Below are 19901 nucleotides of genomic sequence, written 5' to 3'. Positions count from 1 at the left end.
TGGATTGAGGAGGAAGTGCACCGAAAAGTTTTTGGGCACTGCCACATTGCCCTCCAGTTAGACCGTATCAGGTTCTATACCCGCAAACAGTGTGTACAATTACTCATTTCCTCTTATGAATACTGGGTAATATCCATTTTTTGAAAAATTTTGCCACTCTGGTAGGTAAAAAATGATGTCTAATTTGGAGAGTGAGTATAAAATAGTGATTAAGGGGTGGACTTTGCAGCCCACATGGCTGGGATCAAATCATGAGTCCCTTTCCTACTAGCTGTGTAATGTTGGTGAGTTACTTCTCTATTCCTCAATTTCCTTATCTGTAAAAGGAGGGTAATTTTGGCCGTACAAACCTCATAGTGACCTTTTTTTTTTTTTTTTTTGAGACAGGGTCTTGCTTTGTCACCCAGGCTGGAGTACAGTGCTATGATCTTGGCTCACTGCAACCTCTGCCTCCAGCAATTCTCGTGCCTCAGCTTCCCAGGTAGATGGGATTACAGGCATGCACCACCACACCTGGCTAATTTTTTTTTTTTTTTTGAGACAGAGTCTCACTCTGTCACCCAGGCTGGAGTGCGGTGGCCGGATCTCTGCTCACTGCAAGCTCCGCCTCCCGGGTTTATGCCATTCTCCTGCCTCAGCCTCCCGAGTAGCTGGGACTACAGGCGCCCGCCACCTCGCCCGGCTAGTTTTTTATATTGTTTTAGTAGAGACGGGGGTTTCACCGTGTTAGCCAGGATGGTCTCGATCTCCTGACCTCGTGATCCGCCCGTCTCAGCCTCCCAAAGTGCTGGGATTACAGGCTTGAGCCACCGCGCCTGGCAATTTTTGTATTTTTAATGGAGATGGGGTTTCACCATGTTGGCCAGGCTGGTCTCGAACTCCTAGCCTCAAGTGATTTGCCCACCTCAGCTGCCCAAAGTGCTGGGATTATAGGCATGAGCCACTATGCGTGGCTTATGGTGGCTTTTATTTTATTTTATTTTTTGAGATAGAGTCTCACTCTGTTGCGCAGGCTGGAGTGCAGTGGCACGATCTTGCTCACTGCAAGCTCCGCCTCCCGGGTTCACACCATTCTCCTGCCTCAGCCTCCCGAGTAGCTGGGACTACAGGCGCCTGCCACCACACCTGGCTAATTTTTTTTTTTTTTTGTATTTTTAGTAGAGATGGGGTTTCACCGTGTTAGCCAGGATGGTCTCGATCTTCTGACCTCGTGATCCGCCCACCTCGGCCTTCCAAAGTGCTGGGATTACAGGCATGAGCCACAGCGCCCGGCCCATGGTGGCTTTTTAAAAACGTTTTTATAGTGGAAAGTTTCAAAATTTACAAAAGTAGAATAATTACCAACTTTTGGCTAACCTTGCTCCATTAATCCCTACACACTTTCCCCTCCGATATTATTTTGAAGCAAATATCAGACATATAATTTCATCTATAAATATTTCAGTCTGTACTCTAAAAGATAGTGATACTTTTTAAATGTAATCATAGGCTGGGTGCAGTGGCTCATGCCTGTAATCCCAGCACTTTGGGAGGCCGAGGCAGGTGGATCACCTGAGGTCAGGAGTTCAGGACCAGCCTGACCAACAAGGTGAAACCCCGTCTCTACTAAAAACACAAAAAATTAGCCAGGTGTGGTGGCAGGCATCTGTAATCCCAGCTACTCAGGAGGCTGGGGCAGGTGAATCACTTGATTCCGGGAGGTGGAGGTTGGAGAGAGCCGAGATCGCGCCATTGCACTCCAGCCTGGGCAACAAGAGCGAGACTCCATCTCAAAAAAAAAAAAAAAAAAAAAAAAAAAAAAGTTATCATAATACCATTATCATACCTAGAAAAATATTATCAAATATGTAGGAATGTCTTGAGCGTTAAGTGAACTAATTGGTAGAAAGTGCTTAGAACAGCTCTGGGCACACACTAAATACTACATGTGTTTGTAATTATTTTTGTTGTTTCTCCAAGTTGCAATTCTTTTTTGTTGTTGTTGTTTGTTTTGTTTTGTTTTTGTTTTTTGGTTCTTTTATTGAGATGGAGTCTCGCTCTCTCACCCAGGCTGGAGTGCAGTGGCTCAGTCTCAATCTCGGCTCACCACAACCTTTGTCTCCTGGGTTCAAGTGATTCTCCTGTCTCAGCCTCCTGAGTAGTTAGGATTACAGGTGCACATCACCACACCCAGCTAATTTTCTTTTTTGTATTTTTAGCAGAGATGGGGTTTCACCATGTTGGCCAGGCTGGTCTTGAACTCGTGACCTCAACTGATCTGCCCACCTCAGCCTCCCAAAATGCTGGGATTACAGGTGTAAACCACCACACCTGGCCTAATTTGCAATTCTTACTAGAGGCTTAACATTATTTCTTATGTATTTGGCCATGTATATTTTTTCTATAAATTACTTGTTCAAGTTTTCACTCATTTATCTACCTTTTTCCCTGTGATTTATAAGATTGCTCTTTTTTTCCCCCCCAGGGTAGGGAGGAATGGGCTCCAAGACAGGATGCTGGACGGGTGCCCCTCCATCTCTCTTTTTTTTTTTTCTGAGACAGGGTCTTGCTTGGTTGCCCAGGTTGGAGTGCAGTGGTGCAATCATAACTCACTGCAGCCTTGACCTCCTGGGCTCAAGGGAGCGGATCCTCCCACCTCACCCTCCTGTGAAATTGGGACCAAAGGTGCATGCCACTACACTTGGCTAACTTTTTTCATATTTCATAAAGACAGGGTCTTACTTTGTTGCCCAGGCTGGTCTTGAACTCCTAGGCTCAAGCAATCTGCCTGCCTTGGCCTTCCAAAATGCTGAGATTATAGGCATGAGCCACCACTCCTGGCCTCCCATCACCTCTTTTAATATTCTCAGTATTAATCTTTTGACTATATATCAGCAGTCCCCAACCTATCTGGCACCAGAAACTGGTTTCATGGAAGACAGTTTTCAATTTTTCCATAGCCTTGGGGGTGGGAGGGGGATGGGTCAGGGTTTGGGATGATTCAAGTACATAATATTTATTGTGCACTTTATTTCTATTATTACATTGTAATATATAATAAAATAATTATACAACTCACCATAATGTAGAATCAGTGGGAGCCCTGAGCTTGTTTTCATGCAACTAAATGGTCCCATCTGGGGGTGATGGGAGACAGTGACAGATCCTCAGGCATTAGATTCTCATGAGGAGCCACAATCTAGATCCCTTGCATGTACAGTTTACAATAGGATTTATGTTCCTATGAGAATCTAATGCTGCCCCTGATCCAACAGGAGGTGGAGCTCAAGGTGGTAATGCCAGTGATGGGAAGTGGCTGTAAATTCAGTTGAAGCTTGCTTGCCCACCACTCATCTCCTGCTGTGTGTCTTGGTTGCTAACAGGCCATGGACTGGTACAGGTCTGTGACCTGGGGGTTGGAGACCCCTCCTATATATGGTAATTCCTTTCAGCTTGTTGTTTTTTATGTCTTCTGTTGTGTAGAAATTTTTGTTATTTGTAGGTTAGGTCTGTCCGATCACTACCTTCATGGCTTCAGAATTTTATGTTTATCTTAAGAATGTCTTTCCAAGATTATAAAACTATTTTCCTATGTATTTTTTCTTAGACCTTTATGGGTTTTCATACAGTTTAATGTTTATCTCCTTAATTTATCTGGGATCAATGTCTGCTGGTAGGTAGGCCTCTGATTTTTTTTTCCAAATGTGTATCCGATGGACCCTATACCATTTATTGATTAGTTCATTCTTTATCTACTCTCTTTAAAGACGACACTTAGGATCTATTGATTCTCTACAAGTAGATAGGTGTGGCTTTGGATTCGTTATTCTCATCCACTGATCTATTCACCTATTTCAGCATGAATATCATATAAAGTATGTTTTGATCTGGTAGAACAACTTCTTATTGTTCTTTTTCAGATACTTCTGGGTTATTCTTGTGGTTTTCCTCTTCTAGATGAATTTTAGAATCAATTGATTAAGTAAAAATCTTGAGTAGATTAAGTAAAAATTTGTATTGAATTTATAGATTAATTGGGGGAGAACTGACAGTTTTATAATCAAGATTTCACATCTGGGAATATGATGTTTCTAAACTTATTCAACAGTTCTATCTCCTTTAGTAAAGCTTTATATTTTTTATATGGATCTTTTCTAGTGATTTTTGTTTATTGGTTTTTTTGTTGTTGTTGTTGAGACAGAGTCTCGCTCTGTTGCCCAGGCTGGAGTGCAGTGGCCGGATCTCAGCTCACTGCAAGCTCCGCCTCCCGGGTTTACGCCATTCTCCTGCCTCAGCCTCCCAAGTAGCTGGGACTACAGGTGCCCGCCACCTCGCCCGGCTAGTTTTTTGTATTTTTTTAGTAGAGGTGGGGTTTCACTGTGTTAGCCAGGATGGTCTCGATCTCCTGACCTCGTTATCCGCCCATCTCGGCCTCCCAAAGTGCTGGGATTACAGGCTTGAGCCACCGCGCCCGGCCTATCTTAGATATTTTACAGTATTTAAATTCTTTTCGCTAATGGGTTTTTATTTTTTTTATTTTTTATTTATTTATTTTTTTTGAGACGGAGTCTCGCTCTGTCGCCCAGGCTGGAGTGCAGTGGCCCGATCTCAGCTCACTGCAAGCTCCGCCTCCTGGGTTTATGCCATTCTCCTGCCTCAGCCTCCCAAGCAGCTGGGACTACAGGCGCCCGCCACCTCGCCTGGCTAGTTTTTTGTATTTTTTTTAGTAGAGACGGGGTTTCACCAGGTTAGCCAGGATGGTCTCGATCTCCCAACCTCATGATCCGCCCGTCTCGGCCTCCCAAAGTGCTGGGATTACAGGCTTGAGCCACCGCGCCCGGCCTTGGGTTTTTATTTTATTTTTATTTTATTTATTTATTTTTTGAGACGGAGTCTCACTCTGTTATCCAGGCTGGAGTGCAGTGGTGTGATCTTGGCTCACTGCAACCTCCACCTCCCAGTTTCAAGTGACTCTCCTCCCTCAGCCTCCCGAGTGGCTGGAATTACAGGTGCCCACCACCACGCCCGGCTAATTTTTATATATATATATTTTTTAGTAGAGACAGGGTTTCACCATGTTGGCCAGGCTGGTCTCAAACTCTTGAACTCAGGTGATCCATCTGCCTCAGCCTCCCAAAATGCTGGGATTACAGGTGTAAGCCACCATGCCCAGCCTGGATTTTTAATTACGTTTTGGTTACAATTGGTTATTGCTGGTATATAATAACATTTGGTTATTGCTGATATATAATAACACTTGGTTATTGCTGGTATATAATAATAGCTAATATCCGTGGGTGTGTGCTGTGTGCTATATACTGTTCTAAGCATATTTTCCCAAATAATTTTTTTTATTATACTTCAAGTTTTGGGGTACATGTACAGAACATGCAGGTTTGTTACACAGGTACACATGTGCCATGGTGGTTTGCTGTACCCATCCACCCGTCATCTACATTAGGTATTTCTCCTAATGCTATCCCTCCCCTAACCCCCTACCCCCTGACAGGCCCTGGTGTGTGATGTTCCCCTCCCTGTGTCCATGTGTTCTCATTGTTCAGCTCCGACTTATGAGAACATGCAATGTTTGGTTTTCTGTTCTTGTGTTAGTTTGCTGAGAATGATGGTTTCCAGCTTCATTCATGTCCCCTTTATAGTAGAATGATTTATAATCCTTTGGGTATATACCCAGTAATGGAATTGCTAGGTCAAATGGTATTTCTGGTTCTAGATCCTTGAGGAATCGCCACACTGTCTTCCACAATGGTTGAACTAATTTATACTTCCCATATAATTTTTATAACAAGGCAATGCCTAGGTACTATTATTATTTCTGTCTTATGAAGAAGAAACAGGGCTGTAGAGAGGTTGAATAACTCACTCTGGATCACATGATTTCTAGGTGGCAGAGCCAGGGGTCCACACCTGCACCCCTTTCCACTCTTATATGCAGCATACCAGCTACCTCATCTGACCCTGGTATTAATTGTGATAGTTTTTTGGTTGAGTCTTTTGGATTTTCTAGGCAGACAATCATATTGTCTGCAAGTAATTACCATGTATAGCTTGTCTTTTTGCATGCTTCTTGTTGGGTACCTCGTTTTGTGAATATTGTATCATCATTTCCCAGGAAGTCTGAACCAGTCAGTTTTTGCTTTAGCACTGGGACACGTTGCCATTTCTTTCTTTTAGGAGTACACGGAGCAGTTGTTTAAGGGGCCATGTAGATGGAAATACAGTTTAGAAACTCTTTTCCCTGCAGCTTCCAACACCTTATTAAATTCAATAGGTTGAATGAACTTATGTTATTCCACTGTACTGAGAGTTTTTGTTTTTATTTCATTATTTTTTTCCCTCTCTATTAATTCTGTGCTTCCATTGCTCAAGTTTCTAAGTTTCTGATTCTTGAGTGAATCAGAAACCTTAGGCTTCCTTTTGTCTAGCCTAGGCCAGGTTCTCCTATCTTTGGTTAGGCTGACCTTGTACCCTTGGTTAAAATAGAGAATAATCATTTTGTGTTTCTCTGTAGGCATTCTCCAACTGTAGGAACGCACTCCTCCACAGAAACCCTGCTTTGCTGGCCCTTATTTGTTGGAGTTGCAATTGGGGGGCAGCGGGCAAGCAGTAAGAGCTTCAGCCTTTGGACACTATCCAGAGCCTGACCTAGGCGCCTACTTGCACCATCCTGTCCTGATGCACTTGGGTTGAGAGAGAGGTGCATGCGTGTGTGCATGTGTGTGTGTGTGTGTGTGGAGAGAATATGTGTAGTATGTATACTGGCAAAGGTGTCCCAGACCTCCGGAAGCTGTGGGAATCTGGAGTCAGTCTTGCTCCCTAGTGGCCAGTGCCTAATTGGGAGAAAGAGGCCAGTGGGACACCTCCCTTCTGATCTGGGACTTCTTGGTCTAACCTTGAGCTACTGATCAGTCCCATCACTTCAGGGGAAGGTGTGCCAGGGCCATGGTTGCTAACACTAGCTGTACCACTCACCTTCAGGTCTGCCTGCCCTTGGCCCCAAGTCATGGACAGGAGTGTTATGTTGTCTTTTCTCTTATAAAATGTAAATAATGACTGGGCACGGTGATTCACGCCTGTAATCCCAGCACTTTGGGAGGCTGAGGTGGGCAGATCATGAGGTCAGGAGATCAAGACCATCCTGGCTAACACGGTGAAACCCCATCTGTACAAAAATACAAAAAATTAGCCGGGCGTGGTGGCGGGCGCCTGTAGTCCCAGCTACTCAGGAGGCTGAGGCAGGAGAATTGCTTGAACCCAGGAGACAGAAGTTGCAGTGAGCCGAGATTGTGCCACTGTACTCCAGCCTGGGCGACACAGCGAGACTCTGTCTCAAAAAAAAAAAAAGTAAATAATGTGTTTTTCCCTTTAAAAAACAGCACATACTCATTAAATAATATTTGAAAAATGAAGAAAATGTAAAAGAAGAAAGAATTGCTTATCATTCTACTGCCCAAACACAATCACTTTTAACATTTTAGTTTTCTTCCACTCTTTCCTTTTCTCTGCATAGGCTCCTTTTTTGTAGTAGTTGTAACAGTGCTGTTTGTATCCCGCTTTTTTCTCTTATAATAGTACATCGTAAGTATCTTGCTTATATTATTTGGGAACGTCATTTAAAATGACTGTATAATATTCCATTAAGTAGATGGAACATCATTTATTTAATATGCTTTGGTCTTTACCCCTTGAAGGCAAGGCATATCCTCCTTTCCCTATTAACCCATTATGGTTCAGTCATCCGTGAAGTTGGCTAAGCTTTTGAATTTAAATTTTCCATCTTTGAGGTAATGGTATGCCAGTTGCTGTGTGAAATAGAACTTCTTTAAGCTTCAGCTAGGTGTCTTGTTCTTATTTGGCTTTAGTTTGATGAAAAGTTGTGTTTATCTTCCCCTGCCTGGTCTTGCAGCTTTGGTCCTAGAGCCTCCCTTCCTCCTTCAGAAACAGACGCCACTGTGGATGGTAGGCTTCACAAGCATGGCCCTGGCCACTCATCACAGATGTGACTGGAGCAGCCTTCTGGAGCTGCGCTCTAGAGGGCATTCAAGTGGACGTTTCCCCACCTGCAAGGTGGGATGTTTGCTGGACAGAGAACAAGATTTGCCTCTTTTTTTCCCTCTTCCCATCACATCTATTTCCTTATCCCTTTAGTGACCCAGGGTGCCCTGTTGGCTGGATCTTAGGAACTGGTTGTCTCACACTTTCACCTGCCCCCTGCCTGTGTCTTTCCCCTTCCTGACTGCTGTTGACCTCCTGTTCCCACTCCACTGGTCCCTCCCTCACAGTGCTGTCACTGCAGCTATGCTCCTGGCTTCCCCTCACCGAGTGAGTTTGTCTGACCTTCGCACTGTATTCATGCTTTGGGACTTACCGCTGTAATGATGTCAGTGGCGGAGGTTAGCAGATGGCGGCAGCAGCAATGAGACCTGACATGTTCTAATGACTTCCTCCTTCCTACCCTTGCCGGCTGAGCCAATGGATGGACAGGGGTTTCCTTGAGGTATTTAAGGAGGGGGCCAAGGGAAATCGGGGGGCCCCCAGGTGCCGATGAGGCCTGTGACCTTTGCTGCTATAATATCAGTGTTTCACAAGCAGGGCGGTTCGGGAGCCCACTTGCAGCCCATCAAAAATTGATTTAATTGCAATTTTTCCTCCAATTAGGAGCACTGGAGCCTGACTAATTGGAGTAATAGAGAGTAATAAGGCTCAGATAAAAAGCCTTCCTTGGCTGCCTTTGTATCTCGTGTCAGTGCCTGTCAGAGGTCAGAGAGCTTGCATATTCTATTAGGCAGCCTGGCCTTCATTTGTACAAATTAGTTTACCCAACAGTAATTAAAATGCCAATGCGGGTTGAAGAGAACTGAATACACTTGATGGGCATGTTGGTGAATGATGTGACAGCTCTGGTGGCCTCCCTTGCCAAAGTGTGTCAGCCCAGGCTCAGAGGCTGCTGGGGCCTGGGCCAGCTGGGCGGCTCTAGGCCAGCCACGGGACACAGCTGCTGAGCACGCCACTTCTGCTGCCCCACCTCAAACCACTCAGTTGCTTCTTTCTTCTTCCAGGTGGAGTCATTTGTTCATTTGTTCATTCATTCATTCATTCAATCAATAAGCATTTGAGTTTTCAGTGTGTGTCAGGCATTATACTAGATGCTGGAAATTCAAACAAGACTAACTCTTGAAATGTAGCCAAGATGAGAGCTTCTGGGCGAGGGGTGGTATAATAACTTGGACCTGGAATCAAGACTGACTGGGTTCCAATTCCAGTCCACTAGTTGCTACCTTTGTGAGCTAGAGCAAATTAATTACCTCCCAGAGCCTTAGTCTCCTCATTTGTAAAATAGGGAAAGTGGGGCTGGGTGCTGTGGTTCATGCGTGTAATCCCAGAACTTTGTGAGGCCAAGGTGGGTGGACCACCTGAGTTCAGGAGTTCGAGACCAGCCTGGCCAACATGGGGGAGTCCCTATCTCTACTAAAAATACAAAAATTAGCCAGGTGTGGTGGTACACACCTGTTAATCCAGCTACTAGGGGGTTGCTGAGGCAGGAGAATTGCTTGAACCTGGGAGATGGAGGTTGCAGTGAGCCGAGATTGCACCAATGCACTCCAGCCTGGGCAACAGAGCGAGACTCTGTCTCAAAAAAAAAAAAAAAAAAAGGGAAAGTGGTACCTACTGCATAGTGTTACGAGGATTAGATAGGATAATGCTTTTGAAACATATGCTCAGCACCTGGCACATAGTAAGTGCTCAGTAAATTACTAGTGTTATTAAGAGGGCCTAAGCTAATGCAGAAGCAGCAGGAATCTACCTGCCTTTCAGACTGCCCATGCCCAACTAATTTTCCTTCTCACCTTGCTCTCTTCTTTTCTATGTCTTGTTATTTTTAATTTCTCAACTTGAATACACAAACCCTAATTCCCTGGCATCTTCCTCTAGTGAGACAGGCTCCTATGTCTGCTTCTGGAGCCTGATGAAAGTCTGCATGATGCCAGGTTTGCCTGAGCTAGGGCCAGGGGATGAGTAAGGCAGGTTGAAGATCTGGTTAAGGTCTGGGACAGGGTGAGAAATTAGAAGGCTGGCTTCTGGTAAGGGCTTTCTGTTCCAAAAAGAGTAGAGCTTATGGAGTCACAATGACTTTTAGACCCTCTAGCTAAGAGGGGATAGGTGTACTTGTACTAGTGTGCCTGAGTGTGTATGTTTTGACATTAATTATTAGATGTCAGTACCTCTCATCTCTTACCTAGTTGTAGTGCTTATGAGGGACTTCTCACTCCCCTAATATTGTATGCCTGTGTCATGTGTCATTCAAGTTTGAGCCTTTGGTATTTGGGAATTATTCCTTTAGGAAGCAGAGGGACCAGCTTCACAGTGCACATGACTAGCTTTCCCAGCTGTGCAGGCTTTGGGCTCTGGAAGGCCCTCTCAGTTCAGTTCCACAAATTTGTATTGAGTGCCTTCTCTGGGCCAGGCACTGTGCTAGACACTTGCTAGTACCCAAGAACCTCTAAAGGGTTCTGATCTCAAAGGGGAGATGGGAAGATAAACCAAAAATGCCATTTGTCCCATGAGTATGGAAGGGACTTGGAGGATGGTCAGCCTACCTGGGAAGCCACCGGCTCTTGCCTCTGCCTATTCAACACAGATTTGATGTCCTTGTCCCTGGAATACATTCCCTGAGGGAAGAGATGGGACTGAAGGCAAAAGCCATTTGAATTTTCTTTCTTTTCTGAGCAGAACTGGCTTTTTCATCACTTTCAAACCCAAAATTGAAGTTATAGCAAAGGACTTTACTGGGGAAAATTCAGTGAGCAATCCCTTGGGAGGAGCCATGGAGGAAATGATACATGTTTTCATTTCATTGATCTCCAAGTATTTATTGAGAGCCTTTGACATGCCTAGCACAGGAGCCAGCACCGTGAGGGATGCGAGAATCTGGTTCAAGACATCTGGCGGATTCAAATCGAACAGGTTATCAGAGCACAGCATTTTGTTTGGGTTAAATCACCTGGGTTAGAGAACTGAGGCCAGTGAGGCTGCCTGTGATGCACAGATCCCACCCCACCAGCCCCTTTTCGAAGCGCTTTATCCCGTGAGTCTCAAAGGAGGAGTCTGAATGTGGGGGTAACAGGTCCTGTGTGCAGCCACAGTATTTTAAGTCCATTCATGGAAGCTTGACCTTTGCTTCATATTCACTTTCTGCACAATGGGAATAATGTCTGTCTCGTGGGCTCATTGTAAGATGTGACGCACCATTTGGGTGTTGGAGAGTAGTGAATTCCTTTTCTTCCTCTGCTCCATGTGTCTGTTGTACCCTGAGATTGCATGTGGGCACACCCTTTCTAATCTTCTGATTTGAGTGTGGCTGGTCTGTAGCTTCTGCTCATTCGTCTTAATGACCATGGGAATAAGGGAGTGGGGTGGGGGGCAAGAATGGCTGCAGGTAGTCAGGAGTAGTTCAAGGTGTACAAGACTGTGTCTGCACCGAGCCTGACCCCCAAGAGTCCTGGGAAGGCCCTGTGGTTTGGGTGTGAGTCCTGGTGAGTGTTTGCTCAAAATCTGCTTGACTGTTGATGGTTTTTTTACTGAGTGTTAAATTTGATTAAACTCTTAAGTCCTCCTAAGTGCCGGGAAGACATTCTACTTTCTCTCCCTCTTTTCCTCCTTGATCACAGTGGTTAGGCGAGAGAAAAGGGCAGCTTTTGGAAATAAACATTTATAGATGTCACATCCAGGCATTTAAGAAAGCGCTTCACAGGAGGCTGGGCACCAGTAGTTCACACCTATAATCCTAGCAATACGGGAGGCTGAGGCAGGTGGATCAACTTGAGCCCAGGAGTTCAAGACCAGCCTGGGCAACATAGAGAGACCCCTGTCTCTATTTAAAAAAAAAAAAGGCCCTGTACAGGGTATGAAGGTGAGGGGCACTCCTCCTGGCGGCAGATGATCAGGGCCAGATGTTGGCGGGCTAGAATAGAGGGGGATAGGAGTCCCTGGGAAGGGGGTTTGCATCCCCCCGCCACCCTCATCCCTGCCACTCCCACAGCTCTGACCTCCAGCAAGATTAAAGTTCCATGTTGCTCCCCTCTCTATTGACTTACCTTGATGCTAATTTAGGCCTGCGGCCAGTCAGAGGCCTGCCATAGACCTTAAGAGATGCTTGACCGGGCGCGGTGGCTCACGCCTATAATCCCAGCACTTTGGGAGGCCAAGGTGGGCAGATCACGAGGTCAAGAAATTGAGACCGGCCTGGCCAACATGGTGAAACCCCGTCTCTACTAAAAATACAAAAATTAGCTGGGTGTGGTGGGGCATGCCCGTAGCCCCAGCAACTCGGGAGGCTGAGGCAGGGGAATTGTTTGAACCCAGGAAGTGGAGGTTCAAGTGAGCCAAGATTGCACCACTGCACTCCAGCCTGGTGACAGAGGGAGACTCCTTTAAAAAAAAAAAGACATGCCTGTGTCTGTGCTGGCGCCCTTCACCTGGCCCCTACTTCTCAAGTCTGGATAGTCCAATTGCCTGCTCGAATGATTTCCAAGTGGCTATTATGTTTCCAGCCCAAGGTAATTGGCTTTACCAGTTATTAATGGATTACCCTAAAGAGAAAAATGTTGGGGGAGGGAGGAGAGGGCAACACCTTCTGACTTTGTAGTTTGGTTCTTCAGTGTCCACTGGCTGCTTCCCAGGCTGGCAGTCACTTGGGGCATGGCACAGTGGCTGTTTTGGCACTCCCACTCTATAGTTTTTGTGGCTGCTGGCAGCTTTGAAGAAGCTAGGATGATGGGGCATATCCCTGGAGGAAGTCTTAGCTTGAGTCATGAAAGCCCCAGGATAGCTCGTATGGCCTTTTTATCAGCCTAGGGCTGAAGAGCAGACACCTGCCCTGCAATTTTGATTGTAAATCAGTGGTTTGGCCAGTGCCTGCCCTAACATCTCCCCCATCAGCAACTGGCAGGCCAGCCTCCCCCCTAGCCAAAGCCACTGACTTCTCCATGGCCCTCTCTGTGGAAATCTATCTCCTCACTGACATGCTTGGGATCAGAGAGCCACAGGTGCTGGGCTGGGCCACAGCGGATGGGCTGTTGCCCCCACATTGCTAATGTGTTATTAGTATGTCCAGTCTTCCTTCCCCCCCATGAAAGACATGTAGGGACATGGCCCATTCCTGCCCAGGGCTCCTGACACCACTCTTTTCAATTTGCTTGCTTGCTGTTTTAAGTTTCAAGCCCAGGTTTCCTGAAGGCTTCCCCTCTCCACCCTACCAAATCCTCTAACAAGAGTTGTCTGGCTCATAGGTTCAAGTTCTAGGCCAGCGCTACAGCCAGCCTGGCCCACTGCATGGATCCTTTACACCAGGTTTGTGCCTCCATTTAAAGTGAGACTCTGCAGATTGTATATGTTGAGGTTTTTAGGGCTCTAAGGGACACTCTGGGCAACAGGGTCAGCCTGCTCCTTCTCATGTGCCTCTTGGCATTGTTCGTTATTGGCCTCCGAGGACTCTGGCGGACTCCCATCCCACTCTCCAGAAGCCCTGGCTGCCTGGCCCCTGTCATTCCCCACTCCGCCCCACCTATGTACTAGCATATACCCATCCAAGGGATTCACTCACCTTTCATATTTTTTCCTTTTCTCATTTTGGTGCCTTTATATCTGCCCTGTGCTTATACCACATTACCAGATTCCCCAAGCTCTTAAAACCTTCAGGAATGCCCCTCAGTTGTCCCTACTTCTGACCAGGGGCATCACCTTCTAGCCCCAGCAGCCTGTTCCTTGGAGCCCTTTTCTGTGCCTTGCCATTGTGCTCTTGGGGTTCCTAAACAGGAACCCGACAGGCTTGTTCTCCCTTGGGCTCAAACTTGTCACATCTAGAGATCTGTTTTTATGGTGCGCAGGGACCACTCAACCTAGTCTGTGCAGCAGGCCAGCTGTGGCTGAGCTCGTGGGTCTTCTGGCCAGGCACCTCTGCAGGGCTACACCCCTCACAGTGCTCCCAGATGTCTTCCCACAGCTCCTCTGATGGCTCCCTTGGCCAATTCTCTCATTCTGGCTTCACCCACAATCCCCTTGGGAATGAGCACGGCATTTCCCATTGTTAGCCATTTCCACCGCAGGTTCTGACAAGCCAGATCTGATTCTGTTCTCCTTTTGTTTGGCAGCTCTTTTGTGACAGGGACGGCTTGTTGCGGGCACTTCTCACCCCTGAGAATCTGGGACCTCAACAGGTAAGAGATTCCTGAGCCCACCCTGGCTTCCAGCCCAGGAGGTGAAGGAAAGCTTGCTGAGCCAGCCTCTGCCTCGGTTGGCTGAGTGGTCCAGGAGAAGGCTGGAAAGTGGTGTAGTAGGAGGCCTCTGCTGTGGTGCCTTCTCACATGGAATCATTCGGGGTTAGCTGGAGAAGACTGTTGAAGTAATTTATAATAGGTAAATAGTTTCATGCAGAATTTATGATAACAACAACAATTTGGATTTATGATACTCTTTCTCTGAGGTGTGCCTATGTGGCTATATAAAATCCCATCTATCCCCAGAGATGATTTTGCTAAAATAAATTTTGAAGGTGGCCTACAGACCTATAAAAAGAATTATACATAACAGTGAAAATACATGCAGGTTTTATTCATTCACAATTCTCTGCTTTGGCAGGCTTGACATGTTCCCATCTGATTATCTACCATTCTGGGTTTTTTTTTTTTTTTTTTGACTTTTAATTTTGAAATAATTATAGATTCACATGAAGTTACAAAAATAAGATAGAAAGGTGTTTGTGTAACATCTTACATAATATATAATATAATCAAACCAGGAAATTGACCCTGGTACCATCCATGGACCTTTATTCAGATTGTACTCTGTGTGTGTGTGTGTGTGTGTGTGTGTGTGTGTGTAGGTCTGTGTCTGTGTGTGTCTAGTCCTTTGCAATTTCATCACGTGTAGATTCAGATAACCATCACCACAATCCAGGTACAGAACTCTTTGTTCCATCAGCACAAAGATTCCTCATATACTCCTTGGTAGTCACACCCATCCTTCTCCCCTCCTCCTCTTCCCATTGTCCCTGATTCCTGGCAACTTCTTATGTGTTCTCCATCTCTATAATTTTGTCATTTTGAAAATGTTACATAAATGGAATCATACAGCATGTCACTTTTTGAAACTGGCTTTTTAAAAACTCAGCATAATTCCCTTGAGACTCACAGATGTTGTTGCATATATCAATAGTGCATTCCTCTTTATTGCTAAGTAGTATTCCGTGGTATGAATATACCAAAGTTTCTTTTCCCCATTGAAGGACGTTTGGGCTGTTTTCAATTTTTTGACTATTGCAACTAAAGCTGGTACAATGCGTACAGGTTTTTGTGTGGACATATATTTTCATTTCTCTGGGATAAATGCCAAGGAGTACAAATGCTGGGTTGTTTGGTAAGTGTATGCTTAGTTTTTACCTGCCAAGCTATTTTTTGGAGTATCTTTATCGTTTTACATTCCCACCACCAATGTTTGAGAGATCTAATTTCTTCACATCCTCACCAGCATTTGGTATTTCACTATTTTTTTTCTTTTTTAAAATCTGTATTTATTTATTTATTTTTTAGAGATACAAGTTATCATTATATTGCCCAGGCTGGTCTTGAACTTCTGGCCTCAAGAAATCCTCCCATCTCAGCCTCCCTAGCAGCTGGGACTATAGGCATGTGCCACCATGCCCAGCTAATTTTTTGTGGGTTTTCTGAAGAGATGGGTTTGCCATTGTGCCCAGGCTAGTCCTGGGCTCAAGCGATCCGTCTGCTTAGGCCTCTCAAAGTGCTAGAATTACAGGCATGCGCCATGATGCCTGGATTCACTATTTTTAAACCATTACAGGTGTGAGCCATGATGCCTGGATTCACTATTTTTAAACCATGATGTTATATTTCATCATGTTTTAATTTGAATTTCCCTAATAGCTAATGATGTTGAATATATCATCATGTTTATTTGCCATATATTTCATATATGAATATTCTCTTTGGTGAAACGTCTGTTCATGTCTTTTGCCTGCCGGATTGTTTTCTTTTAATGGAACACTTCATGAATTTGCATGTCATTCTTGCACAAGAGCCATGCCAGTCTTCTCTGTATCATTTCCATTTCGGTACCTGTGCTGCCGAGGCAAGCAGTTTTTGTTTTGTTTTGTTTTGTTTTACCATTGAGTTTTGACAGTTCTTTCTGTATTCTAGATATTAGTCCTTTGTCAAATATGTGATTTGCAAATATCTACTCCCAATCTGTAGCTTGTCTTTTTTTTTTGAGATGAAGTCTCACTCTGTTGCCCAGGCTGGAGTGCAGTCGCGCGATCTCGGCTCACTGCAAGCTCTGCCTCCCGAGTTCACGCCATTCTCCTGCCTCAGACTCCCAAGTAGCTGGGACTACAGGCGCCCACCACCATGCCCGGCTAATTTTTTGTATTTTTTAGTAGAGACGGGGTTTCACTGTGTTAGCCAGGATGGTCTCCATCTCCTGACCTTGTGATCTGCCTGCCTCTGCCTCCCAAAGTGGTGGGATTACAGGCGTGAGCAACCGTGCCTGGCTGCTTGTCTTTTTATCCTCTTAACAGGGTCTTTTGAAGAGCAAATGTTTAAAATTGTGATGGAATCTATTGACTTTCATTGACTGTGTCTTTGGTGTCAAGTCTAAGAACTCTTCACCTCGTCCGAGGCCCCAGAGTCTGTGTCTTAAATGCCACAATTGGCAGCACTAGTGAGGATGCTCTTCTCACCCGCTTCCTCAGTCGCTGAGCTTTGTCTTCTCCATTTTTCTCCATCTCCCTAGGAAAGCAGTAGCCATAGCTTTTTTTGTTGTTGTTGTTTTGAAAAATCCATTCTATAGTCAGTCTTTCCAAAATTTTTAACACGAGATGTTTTAATCAATGAATCATGTTTTTTTCCTTCAACATTCTCTTTTGATAATCATCCAAGAACAGGGATGGGAAACTCCCTACTTCCCCAAACAACCATTCCGTCTTTCGGTAGCTCTGTGAGTGAGAATGCCCACCCTTTCTCATGGATTGATTTGCTCCCTGAAGCTGGGATCCTGGACAAGAGACAAGCAAGTTGAACCTGTCTCCTGAAGAACAGACCTTTAAATATCTGAAAACCTTGGTTCTGCTCTTCCAGGGCCTCCTCTTCTTCAGGCCACAAGTTCTAGGTCCTTCAGTTGTTCCTCATTAACATAGTAGATAAGTTAGCCATAGCCTTTGGCTGCAATGAAGACCTAATTCAAAGTGGCTCAAATAGGCCCAGCACAGTGGCTCACCTGCCACAGCACTCCAGCCTGGGTGACAGAGTGGTACTTTTTCCAAAAACAAAAACCAAAACACAAAGTGGCTCAAACAACAATGGGATTATCACTATCTTAGATGACAAGGAACCCAGAAGTTGGATGGGTTCCAGGGTTGATGGTTCAGTAGCTCCATGAGATCATGAGGGCCCAGATTCTCTCACTTTCTGCTTTGCTACCCTGGTCAAGGTGGCTTTTGCTCTCAAGCTTGTTTAGAGCTGCTCCACCAGCTTGCAAGGCAACACTCAGAGGGAAATAGGAATAGCATATGTCCCTGTCTGGGGCCCCTTTTTAAGATGAGGAAGCCTTTCTTAGGAATTTTTCAAGCAGACTTTTCCTCACATCTAATAGTCAAAATTGTATTCCAGTACTCACCCTAAACCAAACCCTGGCGAGGGGAATGGAATGACCAGTCAAGATTCACTTCCTGGGCCAAGGAAAGAACTCAGCTTCCACCCCTGCCCCTACACATTAGCAGCAGCAGGTGCGGGGAGGGATGGCATAGAAGCTGGGTTTGCTTGGCTAGAAAGAATATGAGGAATGTCTAGATAGGTGACCTATAGTGTTGGTCTCACATTGGTTTCAGAACCATTCTCACCTGAAAGTTTCTCTAATTTATCTCATTTTATCCCTCTTGAAATGGCATGTTCATAACTGATTACTGGACAGACCAGGTGTGGTCTGATGAGTAGCAGATGCTGGCACCTCCTGCATTTTAAATCTTCTGCTTTTGTTAATATAGCCAATAGTCGTACCCTACTGTTGCTAGCCTAACTGAAACTTCCCAGGACTGCTTTGTGCTTTAGCCCCTGGGATACTGGAGCTCCTAGAGTCTGTGAAACTTGTTCCCCATGAGCTCACCCTACCAAACTCCTGCCACAGGCCCTCCTTCCTTCTGAATGGGACTGGGGTAGAGGCAGCCCCTCCCCTGGTGCCAGGGCCAGTGTGATGGGAGGCTGTGAGGAGCTCGGGAAGGAGAACTGGCTGTGTGGCCAAACAGACCTGGCTTTCAGAACTACTGTGCCTCTTGCTGTGATCTGGGGCCCTCTGGACTTCAGTTTCCTCATTTGTAAAGTGGAAATTAGTTATCCCTACCTAACAGAACTGGTATGAACAAAATTATTGTGAAAAAGTGTCCCATACAGTGCCTGTCACCTTGGAGGCATTCAACTAATGCAAGCTGTCCCTTTCCTGCTCTTCCTCCCCACCCAAACTGTACCTCGGAGTTTGTGGAGGCTTCTTTTTTTCTTGAGAGAGAGGGACTTGCTGTGTCACCCAGGCTGGAGTACAGTGGCATCATCATGGCTCATTGCAGCCTTGAACTCCTGGGCTCAAATGGTCCTTCTGCCTCAGCCTCCCAAGTGGCTAGGACTACAGACATGCACCACTATGCTTGGCTAATTTTTAAATTTTTTTGTAGAGACAAGGTCTCATAATGTTGCCCAGGCTGGTCTCAAACTCATTGACTGAAGTGATCCTCCCACCTTGGCCTCCCAAAGTGCTGGGATTATAGGTGTGAGCCACTGTGCCTGGCTTGTGGAGGCTTTTAATTCTCAAAATATCCGTGTCTTAGTGACTAGTGGAGGAGGAGGTGAACCTGCTGACCTCCTGGCACAGGGAAGGCTCTTGACAGTGGGCTGTGGGTCACCAAGATGGGCATTCTGATGAAAGTTTTTACTTAGTTACATAGCTGGGCCTTGTGTTTGGCATCATCACCTGCCTGGGCCCAGGATGACACACAAGCCGGGTGGTGGGCTGGGTACACCACTGTGGCCCAGCATCATCTCAAAGGTTGGGTAATCTTTGAATGGCCTCTTCTGCCTATGGTTGCCTTGGTGAAGGGTACTCTTCCGTGCAGATTTATGGTCAGGATGGAGTTCTAAGGCACCATTTCTTTGACTGTGATTCTCTTATGAAACCCTTAGACCTCACCAACCCCAAACACTGGATCTTTATTGAAACCACAATGAGAATGGGTATGAGACCGCGACAAGCCAGGCATGGTGGCTCATGCCTGGAATCCCAGCACTCTGAGAGACTGAGGCAGTAGGATCGCTTGAGCTCAGGAGTTTGAGAGTAGCCTGGGCAATATGATGAGACCTTGTTTCTTACCAAAAAAAATTAAAAACAAAACAAACCAAACAAACAGCTGTGGCCTCAGTTCTTACTGGAGCCTGAGAAGAAACAGCCTTGCCCCTTCTGGCCAGCCTGTGGGTCTGCTCCTTGTGGCAGGGCTGCCCTGGGCACCACTTAGCAGTGCCTTCTCTCCAGCCCCAGGTTCATCTACTGGGAGGAACCAGGCTTTGTTTAAACATCTGTCCTGTCCCCAGAGAAGCTTGGAGGACCAAGTAGTACAGTGATTGAGGAAAGATGCCCTGGTGGAGGCATTTGCTTTTGGTGGGAGGAAATGGATGTACAGGATGACTCTCTAGAGCTGTCTTTCCCAGAGAAACCCAAGTAGATAATAAAGCCATGTAGAAAATAGGATTAAGGTAATGAACAGGCAAGACAAAGTTTGATCTTTCAATAGCACCAAAGCCTGACTGACAGGCCAATCTGAGAGGTGGGGCAGCATTGCCGGTAGGACTTGGGGC

At 45.7% G+C, this 19901-nt stretch overlaps 1 protein-coding gene and 1 non-coding gene across 3 annotated transcripts in view; one reads left to right on the top strand and one right to left on the bottom strand.

The window, feature by feature from the left end:
- The window catches only part of FBXW4 (F-box and WD repeat domain containing 4), an 86514-nt gene that overhangs the window by 57436 nt on the left and 9177 nt on the right, over positions 1-19901 (top strand). For both annotated transcript variants that reach the window (XM_038009485.2, XM_007963924.3), the window contains exon 6: positions 14148-14213. In XM_038009485.2, the coding sequence (XP_037865413.2) occupies positions 14148-14213 (66 nt within the window). The remainder of the gene's footprint in view (positions 1-14147; positions 14214-19901) is intronic.
- On the bottom strand, positions 16042-16148 carry LOC119628170 (U6 spliceosomal RNA). Its single transcript, XR_005244479.1, has one exon. It is a non-coding gene; the product is annotated as a U6 spliceosomal RNA (small nuclear RNA).

The sequence above is a fragment of the Chlorocebus sabaeus genome, chromosome 9, assembly GCF_047675955.1.
Source record: "Chlorocebus sabaeus isolate Y175 chromosome 9, mChlSab1.0.hap1, whole genome shotgun sequence".
In the NCBI taxonomy this organism is placed as follows: domain Eukaryota; kingdom Metazoa; phylum Chordata; class Mammalia; order Primates; family Cercopithecidae; genus Chlorocebus; species Chlorocebus sabaeus.
Note: the sequence above shows the minus strand (reverse complement) of the source record. Positions and strands in the feature narration are given on the sequence as shown.